This window comes from Triticum dicoccoides, chromosome 3A (assembly GCF_002162155.2).
Source record: "Triticum dicoccoides isolate Atlit2015 ecotype Zavitan chromosome 3A, WEW_v2.0, whole genome shotgun sequence".
Taxonomy (NCBI): domain Eukaryota; kingdom Viridiplantae; phylum Streptophyta; class Magnoliopsida; order Poales; family Poaceae; genus Triticum; species Triticum dicoccoides.
In genome coordinates this window covers 145,903,103-145,926,020 of record NC_041384.1, presented here as the reverse complement: position 1 = coordinate 145,926,020, position 22,918 = coordinate 145,903,103, and the positions used below count along the sequence as shown (strand labels likewise).

At 42.9% G+C, this 22,918-nt stretch overlaps 3 protein-coding genes across 5 annotated transcripts in view; 1 reads left to right on the top strand and 2 right to left on the bottom strand.

Moving 5' to 3' along the window:
* LOC119272088 (3-methyl-2-oxobutanoate hydroxymethyltransferase 1, mitochondrial-like) overlaps positions 1-10,051 on the top strand; it is a 17,660-nt gene extending 7,609 nt beyond the window's left edge. Inside the window, exons 2-6 of the mRNA XM_037553674.1 lie at positions 7,234-7,785; positions 8,466-8,672; positions 8,773-8,919; positions 9,310-9,363; positions 9,460-10,051. Coding sequence (XP_037409571.1) covers positions 7,234-7,785; positions 8,466-8,672; positions 8,773-8,919; positions 9,310-9,363; positions 9,460-9,711 — 1,212 coding nt within the window. The 3' untranslated portion in view covers positions 9,712-10,051. The remainder of the gene's footprint in view (positions 1-7,233; positions 7,786-8,465; positions 8,673-8,772; positions 8,920-9,309; positions 9,364-9,459) is intronic.
* Positions 10,052-10,110: 59 nt separating this feature from the next.
* On the bottom strand, positions 10,111-15,649 carry LOC119267644. Of its 2 annotated transcripts, XM_037549075.1 has the most exons (8): positions 15,420-15,649; positions 14,644-14,723; positions 13,106-13,147; positions 12,905-13,032; positions 12,209-12,389; positions 11,945-12,123; positions 11,145-11,393; positions 10,111-10,899 (listed from the first exon to the last, which is right to left on the bottom strand). In XM_037549075.1, the coding sequence occupies exons 1-8, from the start codon at positions 15,436-15,438 to the stop codon at positions 10,656-10,658; spliced, it is 1,122 nt and encodes a 373-aa protein (XP_037404972.1). In that variant the 5' UTR covers positions 15,439-15,649; the 3' UTR covers positions 10,111-10,655. The 2 variants fall into 2 exon arrangements, with proteins under 2 accessions (XP_037404972.1, XP_037404973.1); XM_037549076.1 differs by lacking the exon at positions 14,644-14,723 and having other exon boundaries at positions 15,420-15,648.
* Positions 15,650-17,723: 2,074 nt separating this feature from the next.
* LOC119267643 (GTPase Der-like) overlaps positions 17,724-22,918 on the bottom strand; it is an 8,557-nt gene continuing 3,362 nt past the window's right edge. The window contains exons 7-9 of one of the 2 annotated variants that reach the window (XM_037549073.1): positions 20,373-20,552; positions 19,084-19,221; positions 17,724-18,675 (exon numbers count right to left, since the gene is read on the bottom strand). In XM_037549073.1, coding sequence (XP_037404970.1) covers positions 18,361-18,675; positions 19,084-19,221; positions 20,373-20,552 — 633 coding nt within the window. In that variant the 3' untranslated portion in view covers positions 17,724-18,360. The remainder of the gene's footprint in view (positions 18,676-19,083; positions 19,222-20,372; positions 20,553-22,918) is intronic. The other variant, XM_037549074.1, reaches the window with a different exon arrangement.

Below are 22,918 nucleotides of genomic sequence, written 5' to 3'. Positions count from 1 at the left end.
CTGCATATGTATAGGACTTGGGTCTGTATTTATACCATTGTATCTCTCTCTCCCCCTCGTATATTTGTACATCTTGGGAGACAAGTAGAGGCCGGTCCACCCTGTACGCATATATGTGCATCATGCACACGATCAATGATTATCGATTGATGCAATCTCATTCTTCCTAACTAACAGACGCGACGGCAGCCGGCCCAAGTCTGCATTTTCCATGGAGGAGCTGGTCTAGGTGGAGCATCGCAACCTGCTCCGGTTGCCTGGCCAAGATGGGCAACGACGTCTTTTGGCTTTGTCAAGCTGCTGTCACGGTCAGCAGAGTTTACCATGATCAGTGCATCGGACTTCGTTGATCTTCTAATGTTGATCTTCTGATAATCTGATGTAGAAGTATATAAGAAACGCATTTGTATAGAAACATCTACCCTTTTATCGATCTGGTATTGGAACAGAAAGAGTATCCCGCATCTATTTCTCCGGAGGTGACCCTGGGTTATCGAACCCACGAGAGGAAGATTCCCTTGAAGGGATGGTCTCCAGCAAGTTGTGTCAAATCCATCTTTTGACAGGATCAACAAGCAAATAGTGATTCAAACACTTATATTAAAAGTATGTATGGGTATGAGGTCTTATGCTTACAACCTTGTATTTGTGATGGGATCAAATATGTTATTAGTTTCTGCGCTGGAGTCACCCGTCGAGATGTGCTTGCTATGGATCGAAGTGGGGGATGTGTCCAAATAATATCTTGACTGGCACGAGTCCTGCATCAAGAATCAGTTGTCCTACCGCCGCAGGCTCTATCCATCACGCGGGGTTACCTCAATAATTAAGATAATGAAATCAAATAAGAGCTTTTGGCGTTTAATGACTACACCTCATTTTTTCCAAGGATATGATCCATGTTACCCTACTAAACCTTACTATCCCCGGTGTTTGATATAATACGTCATGGTCTCCTTGCTCCTAGCCTCACTGGTACTTGATTTCCATGATCCTGGGTACCTGTAGAGATGAAGATCACGGACAAGACAAGAGACATCTTCACGGAACAATTTTATTTCACACATACGAGATGTTATATCAAAGTCTTCTACTGATCCCCTCAACAAATACCTCGGGTTGCAAGGCTTATGCCTCAACTCATACCTTACCGAACTACTCGCACATGAAGTTCATATTGCAGGGAGAAAACATTGAAGAACACATCTTGAGATTGATTGACTACAATATGTTTTACAATGGATGCCTTGTGCGATGCACGATTACAAGTATGAATGAGATGGATGAGCATTATGGTGGTGGTGGAGATGGAGATGGCTATGGAGATGGCGGCAGCTAGAGTTTGTGGATGAGGATGATAAAGATGTTCTGCCTACTATGCTCCGTGCTCCTCTCTCTATTCACATTTCGACGAGGTCCCTTTAACGAAAGTTGTTGGGTTGGACGATCTACCTCAGAATCCATGCCATACGAATGCTCATACGGGCGCTCGCGCCCATGTGGGACACCGTCTTTTGTGTTGTTTCCGCACGAACGTCTCTTGGTGATTCCTCCTTCCTCCATTCTTCTTCCATTCCATTTCCACACGTGATTTCTTCCCTTTTTAGCCCATTTCATGTGGAAACACACTAAAGAGAGGATTTGTTGAATCCTTTGCGTTCATTAGTCATTAGTACCAATATCAGAGCGACTATCTCTTTTTAATATATATATATATTGGTTTAAACAAATGTGAAATGAGTGTAAAAATATCACTTATCAGCCACCTCATACATGATCACTCTGCAGCAACCGTGTGACATATTCGGCTTCCCCAATGAGGGGTACACCAAGGACGACGGAGAGCTGGTCAGCGATGCATGCGCCACATGGCAGGTTTTATCCTGTAATTGGGACTTCAACTTCCACATGGCCAAGGTATTGACCATCCAAAACACTACCATTCGCTACTTTATGATCTTTTTCGCTGACACCATTTTTGGGCGCTTGAACTTAGTGGGCATGGATGTGCCGGAGATGTTTGTGTTACACGCCGCACTTAACCCTCGCTTGGCTATAAAGCCAAACATGGAGGCATGATAGCACACTTCTGTAAGCAGAAGGTGCAAGATTCTTGAGGTACACCCGCTGTGGTGGTGTTATCACCCACATCATCCATCACTTGGGCGTTGATTTATCTAGGCTTATGGTCGTAGGCGGAGATTTCACTAAGCTTAATAAGGTTGTCATGATTAACTCTTCTTTTATGAAGCCTAATAATATTCCTTATCCTAATGATCACTCTTATTCTTGCCATTTAGTCATGGGAGGGACGAAATTGTACACCTCCTTCTCCCTTTAGCTTTTGTTGTGCGAATCGTGATGAGTTGATCCTCGCGCTCGAGCAGATCAATGGGGCAAGAACCCTATAGGGCACGGGGACTACATGGGATGTTGTCGTTGATGATGACTATGGAAGAGGAGAGCAGCAACATGCGCCGCATCAGCCTTTTGGCGGCTACAGCCACTTCATCCCTCAACCGGAGTTCCAATAGCTCGTGCAACTGAAAGTGCAACTAATCCCTGGGTGGTTTTGGTAATTCATAACAACATATAGCTCATTGAATTAATATCCTTTCAAGATGATTATTTCAGAAAGTTCAGTGATTGGCATGGCATGGACTAGAGATGTGGACCCCTCAAAATGCTAACACAATATTGGCAAAAGCTCAAAACTCTGCATTTCTATTTTAGTGATTCAAGATCACATTGAGTCCATAGGAAAGGTAATACTATTAAAAGGGGATGAGGTGTTGCTTAATGGTCTACTTGCTCAAAATGCTTAGTGATAAGCTCCAAAGCCCTCAACCATCTTCTCAAATCTAAGCATGTCCTAAACCTAAAAGTCAAACTCGGCCCCACCGATTTGATTCATCCGGCGCCACCGAATTCACTTGACATAGCCATTGCCAGAAACCCTAACCAGCTCGGTCTCACCGAGATGGGACTACAAACTCTCGGTTTCTCTTTGTAACATTTCGGTCTCACCGAAATGAGCGATTGGTCCCACCGAGTTCGCAGTGCAAACTCTCTGTTTCTCTTTCGTAACGTTTCGGTATCACCGAAAGGAGCGATCGGTCCCACCGAGTTTGCCTGACCAACTCTCTGTATACATGTTACTGGAATCGATCTCACCGAGTTGAAGTAATCGGTCAAACCGAGATCAAGTTTTGCCCTAACCTAGCTCATCGGTCCCACCGAGTTGATCATGTCGGTCCCACCGAAAATTCTAACGTTCACATTTTGAACCGAATCAGTCTCACCGAGTTTATATATTTGGTCTGACCAAGTTAGCTCTTTTGTGTGTGACGGTTAGATTTTGTGTGGAGGCTATATATACCCCTCCACCCTCCTCTCCATTTGTGAGAGAGCCATCAGAATGTGCCTACACTTCCACCATTCATTTTCTAAGAGAGAACCACCTACTCATGTGTTGAGAGCAAGACATTCCAATCCAACCACAAGAATCTTGATCTCTAGCCTTCCCCAAGTTGCTTTCCACTCAAATCATCTTTCCATCATAGCCAAATCTGTGAGAAAGAGTTGAGTGTTGGGGAGACTATCATTTGAAGCACAAGAGCAAGGAGTTCATCATCAACACACCATCTATTACCTTTTGGAGAGCGGTGTCTCCTAGATTGGTTAGGTGTCACTTGGGAGCCTCCGTCAAGATTGTGGAGTTGAACCAAGGAGTTTGTAAGGGTAAGGAGATCGCCTACTTCGTGAAGATCTACCCAAGTGAGGCAAGTCCTTCGTGGGCGATGGCCATGGTGGGATAGACAAGGTTGCTTCTTCGTGGATCCTTCATGGGTGGAGCCCTCCGTGGACTCGCGCAACTGTTACCCTTCGTGGGTTGAAGTCTCCATCAACGTGGATATATGATAGCATCACCTATCGGAACCACGCCAAAAATCTCCGCGTCAACATTGCATTTGCCCTTCCAAACCCCTTCCTTTACCTTCATATGCAGTGTTTTACATTTCGCTGCTATACTCTTAAAATTGCATGTGTAGGTTGATTGGTTGACTTGTGTTAAGTTGCTAAAATGTGCCAAGCAAGGTTGTCGGAATTGCGATTCTGTTGTACGATTCTATGACTTTACGATCCAAACTAACCCCTCTAATTCTATGATTTTGGTTCACAGAATCTACGTTTTTACGATCCTGATAGTGAAGATTCTACGATTTGTGATCCTGCCATCGGAGCTCCGATCCGATTCAGAATCACAATTCTAACAACCTTGCTGCCAAGACTTAAAATTGGGAAAAGATTAAATTTTTATTTGGTCAAGTAGTCTAATCACCCCTCCCCCTCTCTAAACCTACTTTCGATCCTACAACAATGTGTTGGTAAGATGGAGCAGACACTCCAACACATCAACACCAACATCAGCATGCCCTCCCAAAAACTATAGGGGTTTACAACATCTTGGGCTCCCAGCGCCCACCACACCGAGCCGTCCTATGCGCCATACTATCAACCACCTTATGGGAAGCCCCAACAATTTTCACTTGCGTCATCTTCTTCACGGGCACTTCCTATGTACCACTAGCCTCACGAGGAGCAGCCACATCACGGTGGTAACGATGAGGAATAGACCCAACTAGGACAAAAGTCTATGCTTGAGGAGGTCGATTTCCCCCTTTTATCCTTGCATTAGTATATATTTATATTTTTATTTGCATGTTTACTTTTAGTTTTTGGACAATAAAGACATTCTGCAATATATTCTATATTTCCGGAAAAGAAAAACATGTTGTTCTGGCCTCTCATTGCGTTGTATTGATCGTGACGTATGCATGGATGTGCAAGTCAGAAAATTTCTTTACCAAAACTTTGTAGAAAAAATCGGAAACGGTATGGTTCAGTCGGTGGATTATCACGCTCGCATCCATTGTCTTGGTTGCACCTTGCACGCCATGTGTTCCACGTGACGTGGTGAACCTGGCTCCCACGATTTCTCCTTTCTGCAACAAGACCTCTATTACAAAAAAATCAATAACAAGATCTCTCTTACAAAAATAATTATATCGAACAAGGGCTCTGTTGCAAAAAGATGATAACAAGCCCTCTATTGCAAGAAAAGAATTGCAACAAGACCTCCGTTGCAAAAAAAAATTGTAACAAGACCTTTATTATACACAAAATCTACTACTTGACCTATGTTTTATAAAAAGAATCTGCAATATGACCCGTGTTGCAGAAAATTACCGCGACACGATCTTTATTGAAATGACAGAGGGTGACACTTGGCTGCTCAGTCCGTCAGAACTGACGTCTTGCGAGGCGGCGAATCTCCACCGGCCGACGCGTAGCAGCGGCCAAAAAAATCCCGCAGAAAAGTTAAAAATAACCCACTTCCAATTGGAAATCATTTCATTGCCCCTTTTATTTTTACAGTAGTAAGAGCAACTCCAATGGGGCGACCCAAACGGACGGCGCATTTGTCCGCTTTTTGTCCGTTTGGGTCGGTCGTCTGCCCGGCGTCCGCCCAGTTTTGCATTTGGGTCGGCAGTGCGCCCAACGCCCCGACTCATTTCATGTCCGCATTCAACTTTTAAATAAAAAAGGCCCGCGGCCGATCATGTCAACGGCCATGTCTCATGCCGGCACCATGCCAGCGCCGGCATACAATGCCGACTTCATAAAATACCATAGTTCATGCTGGCGCACTCGCCAGCCGGCCGACACACATGCCAGCACACAAAAAATGGTGGGACTTGAGTTCGATCACGCCGTCGCAGCTCCCGTGGTCATGCCGGCACACCTGTCGGCATACAAAAAAGATGGCCCCCGACGCCATAGATCACTCGTCGTCGAACTTGAGCATGTCAGCCTGCATCTTCTCGAACCACACCTCTTCCTTGGTGACACGGTGTTGAGATCCACCTTCATGATCTCCACCCCGGTCATCATGCTTACAAGAGCCACTTCTTTCGCCTTTGTCTTGGCGTTGGCGGCCTCGATCTTTAGCATCTTGGCTTGCTTCTCCGCCTCGAGCTCGAACATCTTGGCTTGCTTCTCGGCGTCAAGATCAAGCCTCCTCCTTTGGATCTCCATGAAAGCATTCATTTGCTCCGCCTTGAAACGCCGGCGCTCCTCCTCGAGATCAAGATCAAGCCTCCTCCTTTGGATCTCCATCGGGATCATAGCCAGCGGGCGGCGTGAACATCCCGCGGCCGTCCTGGCTTTGTGCCTCTTCGGGATCGTAGCCAGCGCACGGCGCACCACCCTCGAAGATGAGGTTTTGCATGTAGTCCTCGTCGACGACGGACGGCATTTCCTCGAACAGGTTACGGGCTCCCGTCTGTCGCGCGCGTTTCCTCGTGCCGCCGGACGACGAGCCATCGACCACCGGGGTGGCGTTGAGGTCGATGGGCGCGGGCGCAGGCGTGGAAGGCGCGACCACGCTCACGTCGGGTGAGCACTCCCCGGAGAGGCGGGAGGCCCGCGGGTAGACGTGGAAGCCGGGGACCGGGTTGCAAGCCGACGCGCGGGGTGAGCCGGGCATCACCATTCGAGGAAATGCCGACGAGCCGGTGCTGGCCGCGACGATGGCGGCTTGGAGGACGTTGTGCTGGCTAGGGTTTACCCCTAGCATGTAGAGCGCCTCCCTCGTTGTCGCGGCGACGCGGGCGTTGGTGAACTCCTGCTGCGCGGCGGCCTCATCCCTCGCGTTCGCGACGTGCCTCCGGCCCTTCCTCTTGGCCGACTCCCTTGCCCGTTGTTCGGGCGTCAGCGCCTTCTTCGGCTTGGTCGCGACGGCGGTCTTGCGCGGGGCACGAGGCTTGCCTTTCCCGGAGGGGGCGACGGCGCCGGACGAGGCGAGGGAGGCGAGGCCGGCGACGGCGTCGAGGTCGAAGTCGATGGCATCCTTCATGGCTAGTTGGGGGGCGGGGCGCGCGGGGGCGGGAGCGTTTTTGAGGAAAATGGGAAAATGATGGTGGCTGCCACCGACCGACGGGCCCGAGAAGAGGAGTAGGTGCACGCGCGCATCCGCCTTGTGTCCGCGCCAACACAAATCCAGCTTAAAATTGGGCCTGGAAAGGGTCGCCCGCGGACGAAAAACGGACGCGCGTCCGTTTGAATCGGCACGTTGGGCCGTCATTTTTGTCCACGCCGACCCAAACAAACACGGACGGACAAAATGGTCGCTTCATTGGAGTTGCTTTAATTTCCCCTTGCAAAACACAGTACGACTGTACGAACGCAAACCCTTGCACACGCACTCAGAACCTACCAAGCCCGGCCCCCAAAATTCTCGTTCTCAGTATCCAAAGACTCCCGTCGCTCTCGTGTCGCACCAACCAACCACACTCGAACGGGGATTCTCACTCGAACGCCGCCGCTTCGCACGATGGCGACGGGGCACGCCTTCTGGCGCCTGGCGCGGCGGATGCTGAGCAACGTGCCGAGTCGACCGTCTACGGGGGCCCGCGGCCGCAGGAGGCGGCGGCGGCGCGGCGCGTGACGGTGACGACCCTCCGCGGGAAGCACCGCCGGGGGGAGCCCATCACCGTCGTCACCGCCTACGACTACCCGTCCGCCGTCCACGTCGACTCCGCGGGGATCGACGTCTGCCTCGTCGGCGACTCCGCCGCCATGGTCGTCCACGGCCACGACACCACCCTCCCCATCTCCCTCGACGTCATGCTCGAGCACTGCCGCGCCGTGGCGCGAGGCGCCTCGCGCCCGCTCCTCGTAGGCGACCTCTCCTTCGGTTGCTACGAGTCCTCTTCCACGCAGGTAGTAGTTCCCCACGGGCGCCCCTCCCATTCTCGTCCTCTCCGATTCGATCCGGTGGACATAGAAATTAAATTGCCATAATGCCGCCCGTTAGCAATTCCTTCTTTGCCACTGCTGGTGTGGTAGGTGTGACATGCTTTGTACTCCCCCTATTAACCTCTCCAGTTGCCATTTGCTGTCGTCGGTAAGGAATTGCTATGCTTGTTCGTGTGACGGCACTAATTTTGCATGTCCCGTAGAGTAGAGTTAGCTGTTCCCTGCTCTAAGGAGATTACCATTTTCCTTGATTGATTCCCTTCTGGTTTGTCACAACTCACAAAGCCTTACCCTTGAGTTCAGAAAACTGATGGTGCAACCTTTATGTGCTAATAAAGTTCAATTGATCGTTGATATTGTTGTCACAATGATCTATCTGTATTGTAGTTTTTTTTAAGCTAAAAAGGAGGTTCAGACTCGGTTTTATTTCTTAGTTGCAAATGCAGCTACATCACTACATCTCAAAATATATAAAATGATAACCCAACTCATGAGCATGCTGAATGCGATAGACATGAATATATGACGCATATCGTAGTGGAATGGTAATACGGTATCATGTGTCAAATGGTATCTACAACTTCAGTGTATAAGAGCTAGGCATTTTGGACTTGAGCTTTCATGTAATATACCTTTTCTTACAGGCTGTTGACTCTGCGGTGAGGGTGTTAAAAGAAGGTGGAATGGATGCAATCAAATTGGAAGGAGGAGCTCCATCTAGGATCAGTGCAGCTAAGGCTATTGTGGAGGCTGGAATTGCTGTCATGGGTCATGTTGGGCTTACGCCGCAGGCTATTAGTGTACTTGGTGGGTTTCGACCACAGGGGAAGACAGTTGATAGTGCTATAAAGGTGCCTAGTTTGTTTTTGCTGGCAATTTGGCTGTTAGCATGTATCATGACCTGTGGCTTGACATACATTTTGCTCCATGTTATTCTGCTTGTGTGTGCAGGTTGTAGAGACAGCAATCGCATTGCAAGAGGCTGGTTGCTTCTCGGTTGTGTTGGAGTGTGTGCCAGCTCCGGTGGCAGCAGCTGCAACATCAGCATTGAAAATCCCAACCATTGGCATCGGTGCTGGGCCATTCTGCAGTGGGCAGGTACAATTATTCTTCATGCTCTATCCATACACTGATTCTGATCTTGATTTTCAAGGAATCATAATTTTGTTAGTTGTATTTATTCTATTTATGTAAGCAATTCCTCACGGCATGCGCAATCTATGCTTCACTTTTTCCTTTGCGAAAAAATAGCAGTGTATGCTTGACTTTAGCACAGTAAGCACCTTTTCCCTGACAACTTGAACAATTTGTGCCGAAAGAAACCTAGTCAAATATGCCACTTGAATGCTGTGCATCCTCTTGGTCTTGCATATTTTGTTATCACCATGCAGAAGGAAAAAAGATATGTGTTTCCATGTATTCCAAAACCAGAGAATTGGCGTCTATGTTCATTCATGAAACCCTAATGTCAAGACATTTGTCATGCAGGTCTTGGTGTACCATGACTTGTTAGGGATGATGCAGCATCCACACCATGCCAAGGTAAACGCGGCCGTCCATTTCAGCGTTGCCCAGAAATTTTACCATGTTATGCGATTTGCGCCGAGCTCAAGTCTATACAATTTTCTCTGCCTGCAGGTGACACCAAAATTCTGCAAGCAATTCGGCAACGTCGGCAGTGTCATTAACAAGGCGCTATCAGACTACAAGCAAGAGGTGGAGACACGGTCTTTCCCTGGCCCCAGTCACACGCCCTATAAAATCACCGCCACAGATGTCGATGGCTTTGCGAATGCGCTGCAGAAGATGGGTTTGGGTGAGGCTGCGGACGCTGCGGCTGCCGCTGCTGAGAACTCGGAAAATGATGGAAAGCCGAGCGAAAACAGTTGATTTCAGTTAAATCTATTAATCAAGAGTACAAGACTGCAGGGCAGGGGTAAACTGAAAGCTGAAAGGCAAGTGTTGGCTAAATGCGTCTGATGCCAGGCGATTGCATGTATCGTCTGCCTTCGAATAAATATAAACAGCTGCTGTTGTACGTAGAGAAAACTTTCAATCTAGCAGCTGCTATTTAACTGTGACTTGAGATTTAGTTCAAGGGTGAAAGGGACTGTTGTTGTGAGCACCTTACACAAGGAGTGAGCTCTGTCAAACAAAATTAAATAAGCTGTCCAAGGGAGCCTCCGGCAATTTTCTGGCCAAGAACAACATAAATCAGTATGAGCTGTTTCAATCTATATATGTTCTTCCAGTTATCTGATTCATCGACCATTTCAAATACTCCCTCCATCAGGAAATAAGTGACGTTGTTTTAGTTTGGAATAAAATACAAATACACCGTATAATTCATGACCAACTCAGACCAACAAACTTCCTTACAGTAGTTTTTTTTTTTTTTGCGGGGATTCCTTACAGTAGTTTGTTGTGCATACAATGGCAGTAAGCGCTCAATATACATATACATGTGCATCGACAAGCATCCTTTGGCAGACCGTTTCTGTCAAATTCTGAGAAAGGAAACAGGAACATCTTGCAGAACCACCGCATGCCGGTGTGCGTCCTCAATCCTCATGTACTGTCAAAACCATGGGCAATCAAATGCTTGCATCACCTAAATTTTTTACAAACATACATACGAGACCTCGTGCCGTTTGCAGCGCCATATGACACTCTGAAGTTAAATATTGACACGTTCAGCTAATTTTGTGAAGACATCAAGTATGCGCCAGGATCGACTGGATGAGTAGCTCAATCAGAAGCTCTTCATGAGAAGCATGGGACGGTGCTCATACTTGTGCTTTGTGAGAATGAATCTCGTGTACCAAAAATGAATTTCATGTCGAGCTAAACTTTGTAATCCTGGAGTAATCACCAACATTGGCAACAAACAGCGGATCTTTCTCATCGCCGAAGACCGTTTTTTCGCCTGCTTGCTCCAACTCTTTTGTCAAGTCATCCATTGTTTTCTTTAGGTTGGCTTTGCTCATTTGTCCCCCTTCGCTCATTGAGATGCCAACCATGGTGATTTTGGGTAGAAGAGGGTTTGCTTGCAAATCATTGTTCATGCTTGAATCATATCTGTGTATCAAACCAAGAGGACCCAAAAATAAGTAGACAGACAATACAGATAAATCCTAACCAAACAACAGTAGGATAAATTATCATTTTAAAACAGTTTTGCTCCAAAAATTTAAGCCACGTTTGGTCCAGTGTCAACTGACTTCATGTGAGATCAAGAGATACACCCCACAACACATGCTTTTCTGCATGACCATGAACGAGAAAGGGGGAAGACCGAAAGAGGATGCCGTTGAAGAACAAACCTTCTGGATCTGGAGTCATTTTCTTGCCGTTTGAACATTCTATCGTGCCCTGGCCATATATTAGAAAGTAGATTGCTAAATGGGAAGTGAGACCGGCCATGATCTCGGCTATTGTGTGTTCTGTGGTTGCCGCTATCAATGTTTGACTCCAAAGTTTGAGACTGCTGATCAGTTGGGCAGCAGTCAGCATCCTTAGAGGCAGTTGAAGTATTACTGGAGGTAGCAATCCTGTCAACTGAAACTGCTGTCCTGGAAGGTTGAACAAAATATAGATGTTAGTAGTTCAAAATGAAGGCAATGCAAAGGCTATAATGGACACTAATCAAATAGCTTATGCTATTACTGATACAACAAAGAGATGGATTTTGCTTGTTCAATAGTTTCAAAAGTTCCTATTTGTAGCTCTCCAAAAGATAAATTTGACTTCCACCCTTGAGGCCAGATAATCGAATATCTTATACTCCCTCTGGATGTATCTAGACACGACAAATCTAAGACAAGTAATTTGGGACGGAGGTAATATTACAATAACAGCCTCTAAATGAACCTAGAGGTTTGGCATTTTAACAATTTATACTACGTATGGCCATCAAGCTATCAAGTTATGATACTATACTTATTTAAATATGCAAAATTAGGTCATGCACACTTAAATGCAATCCAAATCCGGAAAGCCTCTAAATACAAATTAACAACTTCGGTAGTTAGTCTCCCTCCATAAGTCACTACAGAAGAAGGAACAATTCTACAAAAATTGAGAGAAGAAATAGGCTAATATAAGCGTGGTATTGCATCGGTACCTTTCTTCAAATGAATCAACAACATAAGGAAAATGTGGTTGTATGCCAGTAGCTCTTCTGAGCCACTTATTTCCTAAAAGTAATCTATCAACAACATCAAGACACTGGATCTCAGCTGCTTTTGTTACAACACTTAATGGTATTCCAGCTGGACCAATCTCATTCATCAATTCTTGCATCTGCATAATAGTTACTCAAAATATGAGGCCAACAGTCTAAAAATAGGAATTTAAATATTTTCTATGCATTGAATGATCATAGTACCTCTGGGGGCTCAAGCAAGCTGTCCGCACTTTCTTCAAGTATTTCTGATGTTAAACTATCATCAACAATATCTCTTCTACGTTGTATATGGCGGTTTTGAATCATTGAATGAAAATGCTGATCCATTGAAGCTTCGAGAATATTGTCCAACAAGTTTTTATCAAAAAAGTATGGTGAATACCTGAACTCATGAGCAGTGAAATTCATGTTATGCTTTCATGAAATATTTAAGACATGACAATCTCCTATTTTCTGCTGGCATAGGCAGAAGCATCTAGTATGCACAAGAATCAACATAAATAACATATGAAACATCATAGCAGAGTCTAAGAGCACGCGTAAATGGACCATATGCAGATAATCCAACCTAATTGACATTTGACAGGAACCAAGGATATCATGCAGAAAAGGGAAATTGTTAAACAGAAGCATACTTGACAAAAAAAACGAATTAACTAAAAAAAGGAAGCAAATGTAAATCTGAAAGGTGGATCTCCAGAGTAACATTTCTGGAGAGAAACTAATTAAAAGGGCAACATTGTTTGGTTGTCAAACGTAACACAAACTAAAAATGGTGGTAGCATGCTGGTAGAGTATGACCTGACAAAATAGTGGGGGAATGATCAAAATAGTGGGGGAATGATCAAAATAGTGGGGGAATGATCAATGGAGAATAATAAAGAATTTAATCCATACCATCTAATTCCATCATTTGTTGCCACTGCAATATTCAAATTTTGAGCACTAAAAACAGGAACACCAGCAAGTTTTTTCCTTCTGCCCCTTTGTGGGATTGACTTTAAGAGCTTATTAGCAGCTTTGACCTAAAAGGAGAAGAAAATTAGTTTCTGTTCACATGTTAAGTTATTTGCAAAACTGAAATATTTAAGCACAAACCTGCTTCTCGTTTGGAACAAACTGGAACATGTGAGGCTTTTCCTGCAAAACAACAATTTTCCTGAATACATTGAACGCAACATGCCATATGTATAATGCTTAAAGGTAAAAAAAGAAGGTATATCGAAGGAGATTCTCTTCAACTTTTCACACCTTGTATTGTGTATATGTATTGGGCCATAACAATACACCAAGCATAGTGCATAACATTTACAAATATGGTGTCTGGCCTCACTCCCAACAAAGAAGAGAGGCTCTGAGGCTAATTGGAACTTCGTTAATTATTGACCCTAAAAGATGAGTGCATGCTTGTCCTTTATATAGAACAGCTAACTTGATACACAAATCGGACAACAACAGAAACTCTTGACTATATTCCTAAATCCTAATTTAATTGGACTCTACTTAATTTTAACTTTTAAAGGAGAATCCATATCCAACATGGACACTTGAGCTCTTTCTACTTTATCCTACACCTTCACAAATATGCACGTACAAGCCTATTACTGCTACCAGCTTGCTGCACAGCAACTGCAGCCAAGACACGTGCAGATAATGCAGTTTTTCAATGCCAGTACTATCAAAGCAGGCTATAAACTTAATGTTCAATAAAGAAAAAGTTGAGCTTGACATGAACTATTGGAACATTCAACTGTAGAGTACAAATATTGTTATGCTGCGCAACAAATGAATAGACATTCTCAAAGAGCAAACTGGAATTAAATAGCCAAATAGCATCTGGAAATACAAAAACACTTTTTCAAATGGTGATCTGCAGTATGGATAGTGTCAATGTGGTATATTTCAAACCACGGCCAGTTGGTGTCAGTACTCGTAAAAAACATATGCCATAGCGTATGCATCCATGTTGAGAAGTAAGGAAAGAATCTGGTTTGGAAACTTAGACCTCCTTTGGTTTGTAGGAATCTTATAGGAATTTCATAGGATAGGATTTTCAAATGAAAAATTCCTATGGAGCCCTTTGGTTTGTAGGAATGGATTCCTAATCCTATGTAGGATAGGGTCCAATCCTTCACATTTCAAAGGGAAAAAAACATTAGCCTAGACTCAATGGAAAAATTCCTATCCTATGCATCAAATGGCATCTCTTTCTTTATAAGAATTGAGATGCATGTCATCTCACTTCCTATGAAGTTCCTATTCCTATAATATTCCTATCCTATGAACCAAAGGAGGCCTTAGGAGTTAGAAGTTAAAATTTATATTAACATAAGCACCTACACTTATGATCACTTCAAAGATCCATGGAAGCTAATTTGGAAGTGTTTTTCCAATACATGATGTAATAACCGCATATTTTATTACTGACCAAACACATCGCAATATCATGTAGCAAATGGAAATTTAAACCTACTGGGTTATGCTATCCAGATAGAGTAGCATACTATGAAGAAGTACTAGATTTGAAGTGCTCAGCAACCAAACTTGTTGAAAACAAATTCATGCATAATAGTATAATATCAGTGTGATATTGAATCGCATAAATATCACAAGAGCAATTTCTTGTTGCCATATACCTTGAAATGTTCATACGCTACATCAAGGCGACAAGCCCCCACCATACCACTTGGGACATTTAGCCGCTTAACATAGGATACTGAAGAGGTTGAAGTGGGTTAGCTTAAAGGATTTCTCTGAAATAACTGAATATTTGAAGAACTGAATTGTGTAAAATCCAGAATTCACTATCAGGCATAATATGTATCATTAATGGAAGGAAATATTGCTTAGCAACAGTGTTATTTGTATTTTGTAGACATAAGAAATCCAAGCTTGCAATGAGCATAGAACTCAATACATGATACTGACAATAAGACTCAAAGAAATGCATGATAATAAGACTCCGAGAAATGCTTTTACCATGCCCAACAGGCAATCCTAAACCTTCTATTTTGTGAGCCAGCAACTGTCCACTTGAGCATCCGGTGCACAACTTCTGGTGTCTCTATGTGGGCGTGGGTGGGTGTGGGGGGCTATGCTCAGGTTTGGGTTCAGGAAAAACTAGAAACACAGAACTACCCATCAGCTCAGAATACTTCTTAGCTTTCTTGGGCCTGACTAAAGGAAGCTGGCAAGACGGGGAGGACTGTGACACCTTGTCACTCTCATCTAAATGCCAGGCTGCCAAAATATTCTGAGGTTTTGTACAGAAGAATGCTCTGTGGCTGTAATGTAGCCAAAAGATTTAATAATATAAAGAAAAATAAAAGAACTTGGTGCACCAATTAAATCATTATTAAATTCACAATGCATCCAGCAGATAAAGAAAAGAAAATATTTATAAAGAGAATACCTGAATCATTCAGATCCATAAAAAACCTAAACACTGGATCATTGTCACTCTTCTTCAATGGTGACAATATCCTTTTAAACCATGTAGGAGTCCTGAAAAATATTGTTTCGAAAACAGAAAACGAGCAACCAAAATATTATTACAACTATTACATAATTATATGCTGCAGGCAACAGTGAAAATTATGCCATTTGAAGTAACAAATGAGTAATCTAACCCATCAAAGTATTTAAATTATAAAAGTTTAGTACACTTCTTTAGTCCCCCAAGTACAGACAAACTCCTTTAAAATCTATAATGACAAATAGACACCACTTACAATAAATGGATATGCTTCCTCAAGCATACATTAATAAGTTATGTGCAGCAAACAGTGGTGCTGTATGTACTTAAAACAATGATTACACTGCACGAATTTATATGAATGCACAATCGAGTATGTCATGTATACCAACCAACCTGTAAAGCAAAAGAGCCGTGAATATGATCTCTAGAGAAAACAAAACTACACAAGACCCAGTGACAGCTTTGATAGATTTGATCAAGAGGTGTGCTTTGGTACACCCACAGGACGACGAGCTTGTGTCGGTCAGGTAGTGCATGAATGATCGCTAGAATGGGTATGCATGGTCCACTTGATCGAGGGTGTGACTGCCCCTCCCGGCTTGTCCCAACCGGCACACAGCCTCCTCCCCTTACTCGCATGGCAGCACACTTTCTTCGGACATCATCCTCGGTGAAGTCTGTTTCTCATGTTCATCACTGTTTCACTCGCGATATGGATGGCATGACCTAACGCTAGAGGAGGAAGAAGAAGGTGCGGATTCCATGGGCGCTACTGCTCCACGTCACACCACGTATTACACTTGTAATTTAAGTGACCACCATCGATACAAAACAACAACTGTTTCTCATGTTCATCACTGTTTCACTCGCGATATGGATGGCATGACCTAACGCTAGAGGAGGAAGAAGAAGGTGCGGATTCCATGGGCGCTACTGCTCCACGTCACACCACGTATTACACTTGTAATTTAAGTGACCACCATCGGTACAAAACAACAACAAAGCCTTTAGTCCCAAACAAGTTGGGTTAGGCTAGAGGTGAAACCCATAAGATCTCGCGATCAACTCATTGCTCTGGCACATGGATACCAAGCTTCCACACACTCCTGTCCATAGCTAGTTCTCTGGTGAATGGTGATACTCCAATCCTTCAAGTCTCTCTTAACGGACTCCTCCCATGTCAGATTCGGTCTACCCCGGCCTCTCTTGACATTCTCCGCACGCTTTAGCCGCCCGCTATGCACTGGAACTTCTTGGCGAAATTTGTACTTTTCTAGAAGAGAATCAAAATATTCACATAGACATATGTGGTTACAATATTAGTGAAACTGTATCGGGTTATGATGTAGGGTAGCATATATGGTTCGATCTTGTGGCCTGACAGGGAACACTAGATAGCCTAGTAGAACATAGCATGATTCTTCAGTGCCCTATATTAACGACGAGTTTCGTGCGATTTGCAGAGGATGCTGTAATAAGAAGGATTGCAAAAACAGATAGGGCATGTTTTATTTTATTTGTGAATCAAGGAGCTTTATTAATCACTAAGAAGGATTACAATCATACTGTAAAACATCAGTAAGAAAAGCAGGAATGAAGTTTATAGGGCGTGTAAAGCTCTACTGGTGGGGAGCAGCATGACATCTAAATTTGAGAATAGTTTCATACTTAAACCATACTTGAACTATACCCGTACATGTATCTCTCAAAACTATACTTGAATCTGGCCGGATGGGATGGATATGCGTTGCGTACTTGCGTCTCGCCTTCGCCTTGGCCTCCGCGCGCACGGCGTGCGGCGTGCCGGGTTGCGTTGCGTTGCGCACCGCGCGCTTTTATCTCGTGCAACTGACTCGTGGTGTCACGTTATTCTCCCCCGCCAACCGTGTTGCAGCAAAGCAATCTCGTAAAGAACTCAAGTTCAAAAAAAAAAAAATCGTAAAGAACTTGGTAGTGAAAGTCCAGGCCATTGATGACAGATTGATACTAAAGTTAGTACAAAGTTAAAGACACTTATTTTGGGATAGAGAGAGTAGTACCATAGAGTACTGCATATCAACCACAATCACCGTTGATCACAGAAACAAAATGCAGGTGAATAAAAATAGCCGTAAAACCATACTGCGAAAGCGCCATTCGAAACACCTGAATTTTGGAACTGATACTTGAGTTAATTTCAAAAGAAATGGCGGTAGTTCACAGAATCGAGTTCCAGAAATACAAAGGAAATAACAGACGAGCTTTACAAAGATTTGTCCATCTCAAAAACAACGTTGTCAGGTCAGGTCGGGAACTTCTACAGCAAGAGTACATTAACCATTATGTAAACACCCCCCGCAAAAAAAAAACATTATGTAAACACATCTAACTCGTAGTTTGGCCATGATCCGCAACATTTCATACTTGTCGGAGCATTCTCTTATTTATATAGGAGAATACAAGAAGGGAAATGGACATGTCTTTGTCCGATAAATTTACAAGAACCTCGACGCTCCAAGATACCAACCACCTGTTTCTCTACCATAATATTGAGAAGTTCTGTCTTCAACCTTAACCACGGGTGTTTGGAGCTCAGCTCTTCCCAATGCTACGAGAAAATGCCCTATTTGCAAATTGAAAATGCTGAGCTTGCTTCTTGCAGTGATCCTCACTTTTAAATGTTGATCACTTCAAGCCCCCTTTCTTCTGTCCACATGCTGTGCTTGGTAGGCGGCAGCTTTCTGTTTCCTCTGCTAGTCTGTATAATGACAGGGATTTCCTCTGCATCTTTAACTCCAACGGAAGTATGCAGGTCATGACTAATGACTTCCTTATGAATGGTACACAAATACCAGGTCCTCTGAGAATCGGGAGGTGCTTTGGTGACATTGTAAAATCATGTCTGAGTGGGATCAGGCACTTCTGTTCTTTTGTCTGTTTTCATCCTTTTTATAGTAGATCCTCTTTTCTTGATATTGCTCTTGAAAGACGACACTTTTCTTGGACTAGAACGCTGCAGGATCCGGATTGGTATTCCCCCGATGTTGAAATCTTCCTTGAGAGATCTTGTCAAGAACCTGATATCTGTATCAGATAGTTCAGTCTTCCCACTCATAAAGGCGACAAATGTTGGTGGCCGCGCTTTCACCTGAGTGAAATACTTCACTTTGGGCTGTGTGGCTGAATCTTTCCATGAATGTCTACTCATAACCTGTCAGAGGGAATTGGAGGTAACAGTCGAAGTAATGTAAGTGTCTGTGACATGAATGAACTCAGCAGTCACAAATATATACTGTACATGATAAAGTAGCAGGCTCAAAGCACATGAATGATAGATAACCAAACATTTCAAATAAGAACTATTCCTAAAACAGTAAACTGAGACATAGTATCATAGATGGCTTAGATCAACCACTAAAAATCGCTAATAATTGCCAAGACACCCCCGAAAATCATTCTACTCTGCACTCGTGCAATTCCACCTAGTTATCTGTATCATTCTAGATTGAATATAATGTTCAAGACTTACGATCTTACTGTTCTACTTTAATGGTTGTTCCTACTAGGCACACACCATAATATGCAAATTAAGTAACAGTAATGCAAGCAGGATGCTTACCTTACGTAACCAGCGGTTCAGGCGTGAAGTTGACAATCTAAAACACCATTTCTCATAAGTTTCTATAACATGGTGCATAACAGCAACCCGCCCCCTGCCCTCCATTGCTGACACAAACACAACTGGTATTCCTGTAACCTGTCAAGACAAACAAGATTAAAAGACTTCAGATCTGCTGTTGCCGTCAGAAAATGTGAAGCAAATTAAAAGTTCCGCAATGTGGTTGATCCCTCTTTTTGGTGAGAGGGCTTTAATTTTTCAATTTATACACAGGCTTTAGAAAAGTAAACATTCTTGCTATTGATGTGTCCTTTGATGCAGAGGCTGTACACTTGTATGGGTAGACTAGGTCGGGAGAGCATATGCAGATGATAATTTTATTACCGCTTGAACTAAAAGATTACATACAGAACTCTTAGTGCTACTGAACATGGACCTAAAACAGTCTAAGGTTCGGTTTTTCGACATACTCTGAATCCCTCCTTGTCTCTTCCACCAACTCTAGACTCAGACTGCTATAACCCTACTAGGACTTGGCAGCATGACTTCCTGCCGGAAAAAGCTCTTGCGTCTCTGCATACAAGTCCAACTGGACTTGGTAACCAACTGTTGGCCCCAATAAGAATTGACAGCAGATATTACTATTAAAAGATATTCCACACATTATTGAAACACACATGGTAAGTAGTGGAATTTAGACTCAGCATTTGCAGTAGTGGAGCACTGTCAAAAGATAAGCAGTTTTGTGACTATGACCTCAGTCTCTATACTCAAAAACAAAGTAAGGCATCTACATGTGTGATAACCAACCAAATATCAATTTCATCAGAAAGAAAGCAGCTCATCATAAATTTTGTGACTGAGTTAATGAATAAAGAGTTAGAAAGCTATCCAGAACAACTGTGATGTGTTCAAATAACAAAAATTGAGAAAAGGAAGGTTAAGTTAATCAGAAATGAAAGGCTCCAAACAACTTGTTTTTTCTGGATCAACGAGGAGCGCCACCTATAGACTATAATTACCAATTACTAAATCTTTGAAGGGAATCTTCTGTAGACTTATTTTTATCAAGGAACACCTCCTATAGACTAGTTACCATTTACTACCAGTATTGATGTTACGAGTATCATATTCTGTTATATAGAAACAATAGTATAGCCATAGTGATCGATAATCATAAGTATTTTTTCAATGTCGAAGACAAGTACTCCCTAGTGATCTAAACGCTCTTATATTTCTTTACGGAGGAAGTATGTTACAAACTAATAACAAAACAATTAGAAACAAACCTGAGGAATAACTGTCTGGATTTCTTTAGGAACAGCCTCCATCACTTTTTCTAACAACCGTTGGTTTTCTCTAAGGAGATCCATTTTGTTGACAACCACAACAAGTCCACGGCCTTCTTCGATTGCTTGCCGTGCTATCATAACTTCCTGATGATCCACGCTACTTTTTGACTTTGCGATCTACATATCCATACAGCTTTATCATGTTGTTGTACACACATTACAATTAAAATTGCATTTAACATGCATGACGACATACGAGATTTGAGGTGGACACACGGAATGTTGCTTCTACTGCAAACTAATTTGTGCATGGGACTGACAATAGAGCACTGACCTTGTTAACCATAGCAAGGAATTGGTTAAGTACTATATGAATATATTTATATTTATATATATATATATATATATATATATATATATATATATATAGGAAAAATCCATTCTACCATTAGGTGGTAGTTACCCCTGCCTTGATTGCCGTCGGATTGCATCAGATCTGTAGATTTCTTAACGGGTCGTGGGCACGAAAGAATCGGATATTTTTCTACCCGTTCGTGAGTGCTATCGCTAACCTTCCGATTTTCCTGGCGCTAGACTGGACCCATATAAAATAGGATCGTACCAATCTCATCTAAAAGATCTTCTCTTTCTCTCTCCTTTTATCTAATCTCAATTCACGGCTCTGCGCTGAAATCAAAAGCTATCCCAAGAAACTAGACCGGCTGTAGCGATTACAAATTGCAAAAGGAGGTATGCAACGTGAACTACTTCCCGTGATTTCCATGCGTCTACAATGGATTTGATATTTTAATCCAGATTTCTAGGCACATGTACATCAATATAACCATTGATTCTTTTGCACAGCCATTGACGTCCGCCGAGTCTCCTTTCCTGCACGCAGTTATTCCTCCCAATCATGCGATTGTTCGTCGGCGTTTCAAGACCTGCACGAAGGCTAGCCTGTCGGGTGCGGCGGCAACGATCGACAACCACATAACTGCTCCAGTGCTGCAGCGGAGACAACGATGAACTGTGGCTGATGCATGCGACTGATACGTGCTCTGGCGCAACGTGGCCAAATACAACATATGTATCGAAGTACATCGCCGACAGATGACTGCCCCGGCGCGTCGGCGGCAACAACGTACATATGAGAACATGGTTCACACATGGATGTGGCACAATCATGTTAAGTCCGTGTGATGGATGCATGACATCACGCATGCAGCAAATATATGTAAATCATATACTATGGCTCATTGGCTGTATAAAAGTACTTATTTTTCTTTTTGTATAAACATACTCTGTTGTATGCATGGCATTCTCCATTCTCCTTTCAAGCAGAAGTATATAAACTACATACTCCTTTCAAGTTGAAGTATGTAAACTCCATACTCCCTTGCTGAAAATACGTTACTTTATACATGCCTCGAATTAAGTAGTGACACGCGCTCCTGTTTAAAAAATTATATGACATATACTCCATCTCGAATTATACTCCATACTACAACTACTACACGTATACCACCTTTTGGAATTTGGAGTATACATACAACTTTTTGTGCATGGTACTGAACACGCATGCTATGGACATTTTTTTCAAATGCAGATGCTACGGACATATTTATGTCATAATCTTTACAAAATTTCATACTTTAATGTTTATTGGCAATGAGATTACGTAAATGCTAAAATATGTCTATATACTACATCCTTTGAAGTAAACATACTCTTTCATCGGGTGCAGAAAATTACCGTCATATTGCCCGAAAAAAAAAATAGAGCCAGCATGCTCTTATCATATTTATATATACTACATACTCTCTTTTTTGCGGGTGATATATACTACATACTCCTTTTCTTTGCGGGAATATACTACATACTCAAAGCTATATATACTCCATACTTAAAGGTATATACTCCATAATTTACCCAGAAGTATTTCACCATACTCTTATTTTCCAGGGAATTTCACCATACTCCATGCGCATACTAATTAATTATTCTCAAAGAAGATTCTAAAAAAACTCAAGGAACACGCTCACAGCGAGCACTTATCCATTCAACGGACCGGCCAATTAGCTAGCAGGTTGTTGAACCGAGACACGTTGCCTAACTAACACATCTACCAGTTGCACGTTATTGGATCTTTTTAGTATCCACTAACCCATTTGGTTCGGTGGTACGATGGGACACGTGGAATGGAATTAGCTAGGTGGTAACTACCACTACTTGTAGATAAAATTTATACATACTTAAAGGTATATATATATATATATATATATATATATATATATATATATATATATATATATATATATCCTCCGTGAGAAAAGTACTATATATATTATATGATACGGGGACTATTACTAGATGATCAAATTTACACATAGTTAAATCAAGAGATACTTCTGTACTCTCGCTAAAAGTGGAAAACACAAACTGTAAAGCACACAGATTATCTGATTTAAAGCAACCATTACTCTGCTAATATCAGTGCTGACTAAAGATTTGTGAAATCCATAGCAGAACATGTGTAAAAT